We start from the raw sequence: 13,745 nt of genomic DNA on the forward strand, positions 1-13,745 counted from the left end.
CACAGCTGGAAGGGGAAGTGTGCTCAAAATGTTGCTCATGATTCACTTGTCTAGGTACCCTGGGATGGCTCTTGAGGGATCCTGGTCCCCAGCTCCATCACCTCCATGTAAACAATTGCCCTGGTCATAACAGCTGGTGGTTTAATGTTAAAATCAGGGTGAGAACCAGTGCTGTGTTTTCATGGTGAGCTCAGGTCACAACCGTAGGCCACCACCTCTTCAGTCGTGACAGTGGCTTGGGGGACAGCTTACACCCAGCACATGCCAGTGTCCCTGCTCCCACTGTGATGGGAATTGGAGGGAACGAGGGACTCTGTACTGGAGCAGGAGTAGCCAGGAAGGTGCCCTGGGCCCACTGAGGGCCAGCTCTGCACCTCTTAGGCAGCCAAACTGTCGTGTGTCTCACCAGTTGTCCTTTCAGCAGCCTGACTGCTGCTGCAGCAGACTGGGGAGAGGGGACTATGGATCACCCACAGTGGGCAGAATAGCTGTGGTGCCTCTGTGCTGTGGCTGCTTACTTGGACCTTCTCCCTTCCATAGAGCCAGCAGTGAGGGAGAGACTTGGCAGGAGCCCAGCCTTGGAGATGCTGTAGGAGGGCCAAGTAGAGGCTATGCCCTCCCTTTTGGTTTCTTGCATCCTGCTCTCAGGCTTCCTGCTCTCTCCAGGCTCTGATCTCTCTGACATTTAACATGGCATCCCTTTCTCCCCCCACCAGGAGACAGGAGCAGTTCCAGACAAACCCCGACAGCTACAATGGAGCTGTGCGAGAGAATTACACGTGGTCCCAAGACTACAGTGACCTGGAAATCAAAGTGCCTGTACCCAAGCACATTGTCAAAGGCAAACAGGTAAAGTGGTGTTAGTGGCGTCTGCTTAGCATTTCCCTGTCCATTGGGGTGCACAACTTTCCTGGGAAACTGCGTTTGGAGCGGAAAGGCTCCTTATCTTTTGTACTGAAGGACCAGGATGTGGTTGTGCCTTATTCTCCAATGTGAGTCTGGTGGGGACTGAGATCACAGCCTGTCCATTTTCCTGTTGTGCTGCAGTGTCCTCTGCTCCATCTCAGCTAGGTTCTCTGGCACTGATTCGCCCTTTCTGTGCTTCTTTCTTCCACTACCTGCATATTCACACATGTGTTTCAGAGCATGGCTGGGGATGGATGCCCTTCCTCAGTTGTTCCTCTGGCTCTGAGTGTCTGCTGCCTTCTGTTTGGAAGCCGGAGCTGCTGGAACGGCTCCTCTGGCACTGGAGAGATGGATCAGGCACAGCCCCTGTGTGGCTTGACCTGCTCTAGATGGAAGGGAGCCGGCCTGGGGTGGAGGCTGAGGACCAGCCCCTCCCCCGGCTGGCTTCGTGCACAGAGAGGTCTTGCTTCTCTCTTTGGCTCAGGCGAGAACTTCCCCATTCTGCTTGTGCTCACATTGTTTTTCCTGCACCGCTTCTGCTCCCTTCTGGTCGGGGACCCATAAGTAGTGTGTCCACGGCTGGCCTTAGTCAGACCCAAGTGTTGCCCTTTCCTCTGTATTTTTCCATTTGGGAAGCCTGTGCTCCCCCACCTTCTGCTCTCCTCTGCTTCCAGGGTGGCTGAAAGGAGCATGCTGGAGTTTGTCGCTAGCTTCAGCCTACACAGCTCCTCAGCATGCCAAGGAATGTCACTGGCAGCAGCAGCCCAGGCTGGAGGGTTGAGGGGGCACAAGGCTGCCACAGGCACAGCAGGGCACCAGGAAGATGCATCTCTCCCAGTGGGTCTCTAAAATAAACCCAGGCTGTTTGTTGAAAGGATTCTGGGATGTTCAGATGGATATTCCATTCCTCTGCATCATACTTCTATCGCAATTCCTCTCCCGGACTGAGGAAGTTTTCTCCATGCCAGAGAAGTTATGTCCTTGCCAAAAACCCCACGTAGGGTTCTGTCTGCTCCATCCTTGGCCATGGAGAGGTTTAGGAGCCTGCAGGAGCTCACAGGAGTGGAGACAGAATATGGTTTCCTGACCTTTCCTTGGTTCAAGACTGTGCCATCACTGTAGAAGAGTCCCTGCACCTCAGGGGGTTTCAAGACACCCCCTTCCCATGCCAGTGCCCGTGGCATGGCTCTGCCTACCCTTGCCTCAGTATCTGCCCACACTGCCCTCTTGAAGCAATTGGTTGTTCGGATGCTGGACTTCCCTTCTCCTTGCACTCCTCTTCTTCCTCCTCTGGTGTTTTGTTCATCCATCCTTCTTGGGGCTCCTCTTGGCAGCTGAGTTTCCATTTCCAAGTGATTCTATGTATTCCCAGCGCTGGGGAAATGAGAACAGACAGGCTGAGTCTTGGGCCAGAGCAGGAGGACTCAGAGCAATTTAAAAGCTCAGTGGACTTTGGATGTGTTGTTCCATAGGTACCTGCACAAGAGCAACATTTTCCTGCATTCAGACAACTTCATATTTAAAAAAAAATTACCGGGTTTTTGGCTACTGCCTGCCAAGGCGAGATTAAAAATTTCCCTATTTGGTCCCTGAGCTCAGAGTGCACCCAACTCTAATGCTGCTCACAGTCTTCCTTATGAACTTTTGGGATTCAGACTGTTGCTATGGCGCATTTCGCTCTGGTGAGCTTAAGGTTTCCTTGTATGGAGCTCAGGTGTCTTTGGAGCTGGAATGGGCAGTTGGGTAGGTGAAAGCATCTTCCTCCATGGTCCCTACCTCTCTGATCTACTTCTGGGCGCAGCGGGAGCCCATGGATCTGAGTATTTAAATAGAGGTAATGACTCCAAGCCTCCCTCTTTGCTGGACTCGAGACAAGCTTGATTCCTCTTAGTTTGTATTTGCTTGTTTGAGCTGCGTGGGAGGGCGTGGGTGTTCAGTGTGCACAAAATCATTGTGGTGAAAAGGCCACAGCACACAGACGAGAGCTGGCTTTCCTTGGGGCAGCCAAGTGTTTTGGGGAGCAGAGGTGCTCGCAGGGAGCACATGGGGAAGGACAAGCAGCTTCACAGCTGCCAGAGTACTGTGGGTTGCTCTTGGCCTTCCCCCAGGTGTGGGCTGTCCAAAGGTACCGCCTTGTGCACACGAGTCCTCTCAGATATGTCCTTCCATGCACGGAGGGGCAGGCCTCTCCAGTAGGTCATGTGTTACCCCTGTCCCTACTCCTGGGGGGGCTGATGTGCTGGGTGGGACCTTCTTGCTAGGTGCAAGTAGAAGCAGGTGTTGCAATCGCTTCTTATGTTGGCTACTTGCACAGTGAAGTGGCCAGGTGAAGTCTTCCCGGTTTGTATCTCTTCTTCCATTTGGGTTTCTCTGCTCCCTTTCCCAATGCGTGGCTGGTCCCAGAGCCACCTAAAAGGTGTCCCTCAGCCCCACCAGGTATCTTGTGCAGCCATCTGTGAATAAAAGCCCTCTCACATTTGGTTGTTCTTGTCCACACGGATCCCACAGACACAATGCTGTGCCTGTGCCTTCCGTGTTTCCAGCTTTCCTGGCCCTCCACGCTCCAGAGAATTTCTCCCCAGAGGTTACTTGGTAGTCACCTTGCTTTTTTCCCCTTAGTCCTTTCTGGGCAGGCCCTGTACCATGCTGAGAGCCCAGTATCAGTAGCTCTGTCCTTGCACTAGGGACCTGAGTGGATAGTGGTAGTGGAAGGCAGAGCCTCATGCCCATGCCTCGTCTCTGCAGTGAGGTGTCAGCACTGGGCTGGAGGGAGCACCTCCTCTGGAGGTGTTTGCATCCCAGGACAGCTGCTCTTGTAGAGGCTGTCCATAGCCACATGCCCGGTGACAGCCTGTTGTCCTCTCCCATCCTCATGTCCCTTCCCCGATCCCCTATGAGCATGGTCCTGCTCCCAGCCATCACACTGGGGCTCGGTCCCACATCAGTCACCCTGTGCTCTGTGTGCTAGGCCTCCTCTGCTCCTGCCAGAGCACACAGCAGGTTTGGGGGCTGTACCCTGGTGACATCAATCAGACACAGCCGTGGTGCCCTCCCTGGCTGGAGCAGCTCTGCCTGTCTTCTGCCTGTGTGGAGCTAGTGAGCTGCTGTAAGTCTCCTAGGTAATGGATAATGTAATAACATTTCAAATGAGATCTGCAGAGCAGAAGGAAGATCTGGGGGAACTCTGGGAGAGAATGCAGGCAAATCTCACTGCAGTCTCCTCCTCTTCGGCCAGCACTGGGGGCCACAATCCTGCCCCTTTCCCAGCCAGGTCCTCCCTACATCCCCTGGCTTGATGCGGGTGCTGCTGGCGGCAGCTCAGGGCTAGAGGGGACAAGAGAGAACATACGGTCTCTACGGAGACCAGGAGTACTGCGTGCCTCTCACAGCCTGCCTCTGTCTCCCCAGGGGACAGCCATGTCACCTGCACGGCAGGTTGGAGCAGGGTTCCCCATATGGCTGCTGTGGGTGGGAACTGGCCCCGTTCCTGGGGACGGAGCTGCCCATGTAGCAGGGAGCCAGGAGAGCGTGCTGCAGCATTCCTCCTGCACACAGCCCCTCCTCACACACCCGATGGGAGGCATGGGCTGAGCCCAGTGCTGGCTCCAGCAGCTGAAGCAGAGCCAAGGAGCACGCTTTCAGCATGGTGCAGCAAAGGGGATGACCTGCTGCAGCCCTAGTGTAGGAACCCCCAAATTTTCCCTGCTCAGCTATCAGGGTGACACACACTCATGCCCAGCTTGTCACAGTGACAGACACGCCGCTAAAGAGCTCTCTCACAGCAAGTAGGTGCCCAACCTTTGAGTGCTGTTTGAAGGCCTGTAGCATTACTAGTCATCTTTGAGGGGAAACTGAGGCACGGGGGTAGAACCAGCTGCCTTGAATCCCTCAAGGGTCTCCCCAATTGCTGGGCTGTACTGCTTTTCTTTCCCTGAGGAGGTTCCCTCTCTTCTCCAAACTGTCACTGTTTGCTATGAGAGAACAGTGGGATTCCCACCCTGCTGCTACAGGCTGGGCTGGAAGCTCTTCTCTCTTTCATCCCCTGAAAGTGCACTTGATCCCAAACCCCAGCTTGCACAGTGAGATGGCAAGCAGGAGCCTTCCAGACTGTTGTCTCTCTCTTTGTTTCCAGGTGTCTGTGGATATCAGCAGTGGTACAATTCGTGTAGCAGTGCTGGAGGGAAGCAGCCAACACATCCTCATGGAAGGGAAACTCACCCACAAGATCAACACGGAGAGTTCCCTGTGGAGCCTGGAGCCTGGGAAGTGCATTTTGGTAAGGGTGGTCTACACCAGCTGTGTCTCCCTGGCTTGCAGCTCTGCCATGCTTGACCTAGGAAACTGGAGCAGCTGGAAGTCTGAGCCAGCTCTGGATGTGTCTGGCTTTGCCTGTCCAACATCTGGCTCATGCTGCCCTTGCCTGTGTGCTCTGCCTTGCCTCCTACCTGTGAGTTGCCTGTCAGGGTGCCAGCTGGGCAGCACGACTGTCAGGCTGGGCAAAGGGGTCCCCAGGTCCAGCTGAGGGGGGACAGCACAGCCATTACTTGGGGGTGGTCACTCTCCTCAATCCTGGCATGGTGCCCTGCACTGCAGTGCTGGTCCTGCACACGTGGCCTTGCTTACTCTGCCTTCTAATGCTCCTGGCCCCACTCCAACCCCAGCATCTTGGCAGGTGCCTGTTCCCCATCATTCCTTTCTGTCCTGTCATGGGATTCCTGCTTGTCCTGTTTGATGTGGACACTGTGGCTCTTCTGCCTCCAGCAAGCCTGTGGTTTGCTGTGTGCCTGTTGTCTGAAATCATTCCTGTTCAGGTGGTCTCAGGGCTGCTAGTGCCCTGCTGTGTATTACTGGTGAGTTCCCAGCCCCAAGCCTCATTTCTGATGTGCTCCAGATGTTCAGGCTAAGGGTGTTCACAGCTGGAGCTGTTGCAGGAGTTCTGCCCATCACCGTGGGATCTTGAGTGTCAAACACTTTCCAAAGTTTATATGCCAGTTTGGAGGCCACGATTATGCTAGGAGTAGGATTTTGCTACCTATGGCCATCTTTGCCCTATCCTTTTCCATCCAGAGGCTTTTCCAGGAGAGTTTCAGGAGTCCCAAGGCTGTTGTGAGACCCAGGAGGGAACACATGCTGTCCCTGTGAGGGAGAGAGCTGGCGCCAGGCCTTTCTCCCTGTGGCATGAGGGTGGCAGCAGGTGAGCACCCAAATCCAAGCCCTCGCAGAGGAGAATGGAGTGGGAATGTGCTGCCAGAGTCAGGAATCCTGCAGATGGTGTGTGGGGAGGCTGCACAGTGCCTGACCATTGCTGATCCGCCGGGATGTACCTCAGGTGACAGGCTGATGCCAAAAGGGTGAGTGAGGTCCCTGCAAGGAAGAGAAGCTTCTCCAATGCTGCTAGGCCACTGAAGAGATGTGGTAGTGCCATCCCTAACCTGCATTTTGTAAATACTCATACTGAAAATTAGCTTATCTGGGACAAAGAAACAATCCTGGAAAGGCATAAACCCATTGAAGAGGAGGTGGCCCAACGGGTGGCTGCTTCACAGTGTGGATGGAAGTCTGGAAGTCCCCTGTGGGTGTTCCCAGCATCAGCAAGGGAGGCAGTGTCTCTTCAGTACCCGTCAGAGGCTGAGAATGGTGCGGGTGGAGCGAGACTCGGTGCCTCCTGGAGTGGCCGCGGGCAGCGTGGGGAGCTGAGTGGGCCCATCACCCCCAACCCCAGAGCTGGGTCTTGCCTCAAATAGCACGAGCCCAGGCTTATGAGGATCTCCAGCTGGCTGCCAACATATTGATGGTGGGATGAGATCTCGCTTGAAGAATTGTAAGGTAACTGGAGCAGAGTGAGTAATTCTCGCCCAAGAGCATCTCCTTTTTCCATGTGCTGAGTAGCCAGGAACAGTTTGCACCTTCTCCCAATTCATTCATCAGGGGACACCTACCCCTGTGGGAATGTGTTTTTTCATTCAGTGTCTGGATGGGGTCATTGGGGTTTATTTGGAGCTTATGGGGCATATGGACCCTTTCTGTGCCCCAGTTTGTGCATTGCTCTGTGTGACCTCCAAATGCAGAAGTTGGGCTGTCTCCCTCCTGCAAGGTGCTGCTTGGCTTCCCTGTGGGACCCAGGGATGGCGTTCCCTGGCAGGGTGTGGATGTAGCCAAAACTGAACTCACCCAGTGCTGGGGTTATCCAAGGAGATCTTGCCTGCCTTGGGGACTGCTTGGGGCACCTTGATGGACCTGTCCGTGCTGCATGGTCATGGTCCGTGAATTGAGGTGATTTCTGCAGCAGAACTCGGTCTTGGCACCAAGGAGGTGGAGTGTCTCTTGCTTGGTCCTGTGTCTTGCCTTTCCTGTCTGAAAATGTCTCAGTTCTGTGCAAAGAGGCTGTTGAGTCCTATGTCCTCTTGCAGAACGTGTCAGGGATCATCAAGATCCCCAGATTGTTCAGGAGGCTGCTGTAACAGATTTTTCACTGTCCTCAGCCTCCCTGGCCTCCTCCCAGCTCCCTTCTGGTTGCCATTCACAGGCGTGCCATGAGCAGACTCCCTTCTCCTCCAGCTCTTATCCTGGCAAGATTATTTTGCCTTACAACCCATCCTAGTTCTGCTTCCCCCATCCTGCCTGGTGCTCTTACTCATATATCCTCTTCATTATGTCACTCGCACTCCGGCAGCCCCAGAACTCCCCTCACCAGCATTCAGAGACCACTCTGCCTTCTGCCTCTTGCTCTATGGAGCTCTCAAAGCTGGGGCCCAACCTGACACCAGCACGTTTCTCATCTCATCCTTTGGCACAGAATCCAGCTGACATTGTTCGCAGTGGAGTGCTCTGCTGACGTGGAGTGGGGGCCTGTCCGTACCTCCTGCTTGGGATTTTGTCCCAGGTGTGCCACACGGTACCCTGGTCCTGGGTGTCATCCCTGTGCTCTCCCTTCTCCGTCACACCCGCTCGCTTGTTGAAGCGAGATTAAAATAACCTCGCTGTTTTTAGCAATCTCCACTGGGTGTTGTGCACAACTCCTTTTGGTATTATTTTCGTTGTGGAGGATTTTTCTCCCATTCCTCCTCTTTCCCTCAGCCTTTGTTTTCCATGCTTGGGTTTTTGTCAGCAAGTCCTGCCTTGAATGTTTATTACAGTCTTGGCTTGTCATCCTGTGAGCCATGAGGCTGAGGGGATACAATTCAGTGGTGCTCAGCCCTGCCCCCCCCATACTGATGAGAATGGCATTGCTACCTTTTTTGTCTCCCTAAACACCTCCCAATGACTTTTGAGGTGACTTTGGCTGCTGTGGTTCCAACAGGAAAGCAGACAGGTGGTCATTGTCTTCCCAAGACCTACTTACACCACTTGGCAGCATCTCTCCAGGTTTGACAGGGTACTTGGCATCAGAGAGGAAGCTTTGTGCTACCGCGAAGCCCAGCGCCGACAATGAGGGGTTGCGACCTTCCAAGTAGGGTGTGGAGATGGGACGTGATGCTGTGTTCATGCCAGTGACACCTGTCACCTGCTGGAGGGTTTCTCTTGCTGAGTGTCCCATTGTTTGTGCAGCAATTCTCCTTGCAATACATCATTATACTGGTGCTTTTCCAGGGAATAGCCCATTCTGACGTAGCTGAGAGCTCATAGCTTGGACACTGGCTGTGGAAAGTGAGCACTTCAGCATGAGGACACTGCCAGGTTCGCATCCAGCATTGGGGTATGCCTCCTGCAAGCCTCCCTCTCCTCAGGCCACTGTTGCAGAGGCTGTTCCTGCCTCCCTGTGCACCCCAAAAACTCAGCTGGGCTTTTACCCCATTGGGACCCACCAGGCAGAGCCGAAATCTGACTGAGGGCATGGGCATACCGCAGGGACCTCATCCTTCCTCAGTGGCTCTTAGCATATCAGGGGCCTTGGGGGACCAGCCAGAGCTGTTGGCTGGAAAACTGAGCAACAGCGTCAAGTGCAGGCAAAGCTTTGTCTTGTCTCAAAGTGAGAAATATAATCAGGTCGGGGTTTGTCCTTGTGGAAGAAGCCATGCTCCCTCCTGGAGCCCCCCAGTTCCGGAGCTTTCCCCAGCAGTGCCCACAGCCTCGTGGGGACTTGTCAGCTGAGTGCCAGAGCCTCTTCCATGGGCAGGCGGTTGGGTGAGGATTGGCATGTGTGGGGAATCATCCAGAGACCTACCATGGCCTCTCAGCTCTCCCTTATCTCCACCTTTGGGCATGCAAAGTGTTTGTGAGGGGAACCAGCTGCATCTCCATCACCACTGGCTTTCATAACCCACACACTCAGCCAAGCAGCGGCTGGATCCACAGAGGGCAACGGGAAGAAACTGTCCAGCAACATGGCCTATGTCTGTCCCCCATCTTGGAGGTGGGACCTGTCTGCAGCAAGTCCTCTAGCACCGCCTTGAACCACAAAACTGCAAATTCACGTGAATAGGGTGACCTTTGCCCTCACCCATGGGCATTTCATTTTAGAAACGGGCTCACATGGAGCGAGTCTCACTTTGACAGCTTTCCCCTTGGAATAAAGAGGGATGAACAGATCACCCCAGACAGGCTGCAGAGGTGTGCAGGTGGTGGCAGGGTGTCAATGAAGGAAGGGGGTTTGGTAGGGAAGGGAGGGGGGGAAGAGTTTCATCCCAGATGCTCCGGGATGGGTTTTCCATCCCCCAGTGCTCTGGGATGGAGTTGGGGTGATGCCTGAACTCCTCCAATACTTGTCTGTCCCTCTGCCAGCAGGCTGGCTCTGGTAGGGATATACCAAGCCATGAGTGTTTCACAGCAATGCCATGGGAGCATGGCTTATGCTGGAGCCCTCACTAGGGAAGCTCACACCTTGCCAGCAGCACCACAGGGACATCTCTCATATTCCAAACCTGAGGAGTGTGAAGGCCATCCTGCTCCAAGTGTGGGACAGCTGGGGCTGCTGCCCCTCCACTTTGCTTTCTGTCTCAGGGTGACGTTCTGGGGGCTCCTTCACTCCCCCACCTGCCCACCCAGGGTTGGGAAGCCCATGAGCAAACCCTTGGTGGTTCTCCCTCCCCTCCATAGTGGAACTGTGCAATTAAAAAGAGAACAAGCATGCCTGTCTAGCTGGAAAAACTAACGCCTTCCCCAAGCTGGAATGTTTTACCGGCTCCGCTCTCCCAGAAGGATTAAACCCCAACCACCCCCTCCTGTATTAATTGGTTCCTTTTCTTCGCACCACAGAGAAGCTTGGCTCCGTAGCAGGAATGGCTGTCCATGTTCTCCCCTCCGGAACTATTGAGCTTCCAGGGAGGTTTGAGCAAATTGTATTGTCTGCCTTTATTGATGATTTTGCAGAGGCCGACGAATGCTATAAATCTGCCCTGCTGCTGGGATTAGTGCTAAAATAACATGGGAGGAAGCAGCCCACTCTTCCTGGAAAAACCAAAAGCAAGTTGGAGTTCCTATTGCAGGATGCCCCATGCTGGCCCCAGCACAGCCCCGCTGGCCAGCCGGTTCTGTTCAAGGCACTGCCATCAGGGATGCCTGTGACTACAGCTGGTGGCTTTTCCCATTTCCCCATGGATGTTGGCTGGAGCAAGGAGATAGCCCATCTCCTTGTCCATCCCTCCAGGGCTGCTGCTGGGCTGTGGTGCCATGGGAAGCAGGTGCTAGCAGTCAGCAGGGGTGGCACAGAGCAGCAGGTGATATCCTTGCCTCTTATGCCACCCATGCTGCCACCCACCGAGCCAGTGCCAGGGGAGCTCAGGCCAAGGTTCCTTCTGGGTTAGGGAAAGGCAAGATGGCTGCATTACCACACTAGGAGCCTTGGCCCCACACCCCACTAGGCACAGCCTCCTCATCCAACAGTCCTGGGCTTTGTCACTGCTGCTGTGTCAGCCATGTGGCCCAAAGCCAGTGTCACCCCTAGGCAGGTGCTGCTGAGGACACTGGTCCTGCCTTTGAGACACAGCATAGGCTGAGATTTCATCCGCAGGACCTGAGCTGGGGCTGTGGGGGCCCACAGCAGGGTTGTGCAAAGCTTTTGGCTGCTGAAGGAGGGAGGCACAAGCATCCCTCCCCCTCTGCCAGCTGTGAGGCTGGATCAGTATGAGCTTGACTTCCACTCACGGCCAAGCCCCATGCTGCTGTCAGTGGAGCTCTGCATCACTGCCATGGAGCTGTGAGGTGGGCAGGGGTACCACATTCTGGGCAGAACAGGGGCTCCTCTCCCCATTCACTGACCCACACCTTGTCCCTAGATCAACCTGAACAAGGGAGACGAGTACTGGTGGAACGCCATTCTAGAGGGCGAGGAGCAGATCGACATTGACAAGATCAACAAGGAGCGCTCCATGGCCACAGTGGATGAGGAGGAGCATGCTGTGCTTGACCGCCTCACCTTTGACTACCACCAGAAGCTACAGGGCAAGCCCCAGAGCCATGAGCTGGTAGGTGCTGGCTACCCTGTGCTGCCGGCCCAGCTTGGCCCTCCCATCTGCCCTTCAAGGAACTTTTCCCCAGGAAAAGGGACCCCATGGCTCTACTCCATCTCAGAGCTCCTCTTCACAGTGTCTCCCCACATTAACATTTGGGGGGTGTGAGGTTCTGCTGATGGATCTTTTGCCGTGCACTCCTGTCTTCCCTTTCCTGGCACCTTGGCAAGTGCCTGTAAGCCCAGCCCCCCTGTTGCAGGGATGGACCCTACATCACTGTACCTCTCTCCCAAGCTGGCCCTGCTCAGGGCTGGACCCACATGGGTATGGCTCAGCCTGACCCAGGAGCTGCCCAGTGCTGCCCTGGGTGCTGTCTGCCCTTTCCCAGGCAGTGAGGCGGAGCACAGAAGTGGTGTGTGCCCTTGGCAATGGCTACTGCCAGCCAGGGAGGACGGGGACTGCTGCCCACACCCTTTCCCATGGGTCAGGTGGCCACGCAGCCCCAACGCCTGTAGGATGAGCTGCAGGGGAGAGCAGGGGGTGCGGGGAACAGCGTGGCGTCACCTCGGGCTGACAGAAGCCTGCGGCCTCTTTGCAGAAGGTGCATGAGATGTTAAAGAAGGGCTGGGACACCGAGGGCTCGCCATTCCGCGGCCAGAAGTTCGACCCCTCCATGTTCAACATCTCCCCCGGCGCCGTCCAGTTTTGACAGTGGCAAAAACAACTGAAAAATAAAGCAGGGAGAGGAGACCTCTCTGCCCCTGGATGCCCATCAGGATCCTCACTCTCAGCGCCAGTGCCCGAGACTCACTGATCCACGCTGCCGGCGCCCATCCCTGCTGTGTGGGGAAGCCTGAGGAAGCGGGCAGATTTACATCCTGTCACCATGGCAACCTGGGCACCAGGACCCCTCTCCTCCCCTTCCCTCCCCTGCCCTCCCCTCACCTCGAGCTGCCAATGCTCCATGTTTTTCTGGAGTAGAGAAAGCGCATTGGGTGACATTATTATTTTTGGTGGATGAGGATACTGTTTTTGGGGTTTCTGGGGATGCGGAGCCCTCCCTGCCCTGGCACTGAACAGCCTTGCACCTCACAGGTGGTGATGGGTGCTGGGTATGGGCAGTGGGGATGGGGAAGCCTGTCCCTGCCTGCCTCTGCCAGCACCCTGCCTACCTGGCACTTCCACATCCTCTCGCCAGCCCCACTCCAGGGTATCCCAAGGGTGTTGTGCTGCCCCTGGCCTCTACCCATCTCCAGGGGAGGCTTTCTCCTGGCTTCCACCTCCTTCACCCCCCTCACTGGAGGGTTGTCAGAGCACCCAGGAGTGGGCAGAGACCACAGTCATTCCCCAGGGTTTGCTCCCCCTTAGTCAGGGAGCAGCAGGGGTGCTCCCCACAGCACTGGCGTTTGTGGGGGGGCTGCAGGTCCACCACTTATAGCTGGCAGCTGGGCAGGAGCCTCAGAAACATACGGGTTTCCCTGGCATGGTACTTAGGGGTCTGAGAGTGGGAGCTACCTAGGAGAGTAGGCCCCACCTAAGCCCAGCCTGGCTCTCACAGCTTCCCACCAGTCCTCCACCCTGTGGTGTGTGGGCTGGGGGTCCCCAGCCATTGCCTTGTCCGGTTCCCCACCCACCACCCCCAGTTTGCAATAAACACGTCTCACCGTGGGCCCTGTGAGTGATTCGGTGCCACCCCTGGGGAGATGAGTGTGCCCAGTTCGCCACCATCACCTTGCTTATGGGACAAGGACAGGGACACCTAAGCGGGATGCCTGGGGTGTCTGCTGGCATGGGCTCCAGATGGTGGTTGTTGGGGTGGATATGGGATTCCTGGGGGAGAGTGGAATTTGGAGGTCCTTCAGGGTGTGGATATAGGATTCTTGGGGGTGGAGCGAGTGAATTTTGAGATCCCTGGGAGGGGCTATAGGATATGTATGATACCCTGAGGAGGACTGGATTTATGGGTTACTTGGGCATGGGAATGTTGGAATGTGGGATTCCGGGGGGGCTGGATTTTTAAGTCCTTGGGGCAGGGGAGTGGATATGGGATCCCCAAAACTGGCTAGGTTTCATATAGCGGGTGCTTTGGGGATACCACTCCCGAGGTGTCACCCACCACTCTCCCCTTCTCCCCCTCCACCAGTGCCGGCATCTCCCGGTGCTGATGCGCACACTGGGCCCGCGGCCCCCCGGCCGCCCACGGTCCCCATGGCAACAGCAGCGCCAGCCGCCCGCCGCCCACCCGCGCCCACCCACCCCTCCGGGTGGGGGGAACACCCCGCTGTCCTCAGGCCCTGCGGCTACTGGTGGCCTTGAGGATGGCCCTTTGTGTGTCCCCCGCATCAAAATCCACCCCCGCATTATGCTGCTGACACTGGGGGGGCTTCAAGGTGCCCTTGGGGGAAGCAGGAGAGTGATTTTGTCCAGCCTCGACCTCTCCCGGGTGTTTTG

The 13,745-nt window shown here is 55.8% G+C and overlaps 1 protein-coding gene across 1 annotated transcript in view; it reads left to right on the forward strand.

Moving 5' to 3' along the window:
• The window catches only part of NUDCD3 (NudC domain containing 3), a 28,972-nt gene extending 16,009 nt beyond the window's left edge, over positions 1 to 12,963 (forward strand). Inside the window, exons 3-6 of the mRNA XM_014891388.2 lie at positions 717 to 849; positions 5,039 to 5,182; positions 11,121 to 11,309; positions 11,893 to 12,963. Coding sequence (XP_014746874.1) covers positions 717 to 849; positions 5,039 to 5,182; positions 11,121 to 11,309; positions 11,893 to 12,003 — 577 coding nt within the window. The 3' untranslated portion in view covers positions 12,004 to 12,963. The remainder of the gene's footprint in view (positions 1 to 716; positions 850 to 5,038; positions 5,183 to 11,120; positions 11,310 to 11,892) is intronic.
• The last annotated feature ends 782 nt before the right edge of the window (positions 12,964 to 13,745 follow it).

Source organism: Sturnus vulgaris, chromosome 28 (assembly GCF_052056855.1).
Source record: "Sturnus vulgaris isolate bStuVul1 chromosome 28, bStuVul1.hap1, whole genome shotgun sequence".
Taxonomy (NCBI): Eukaryota; Metazoa; Chordata; class Aves; order Passeriformes; family Sturnidae; genus Sturnus; species Sturnus vulgaris.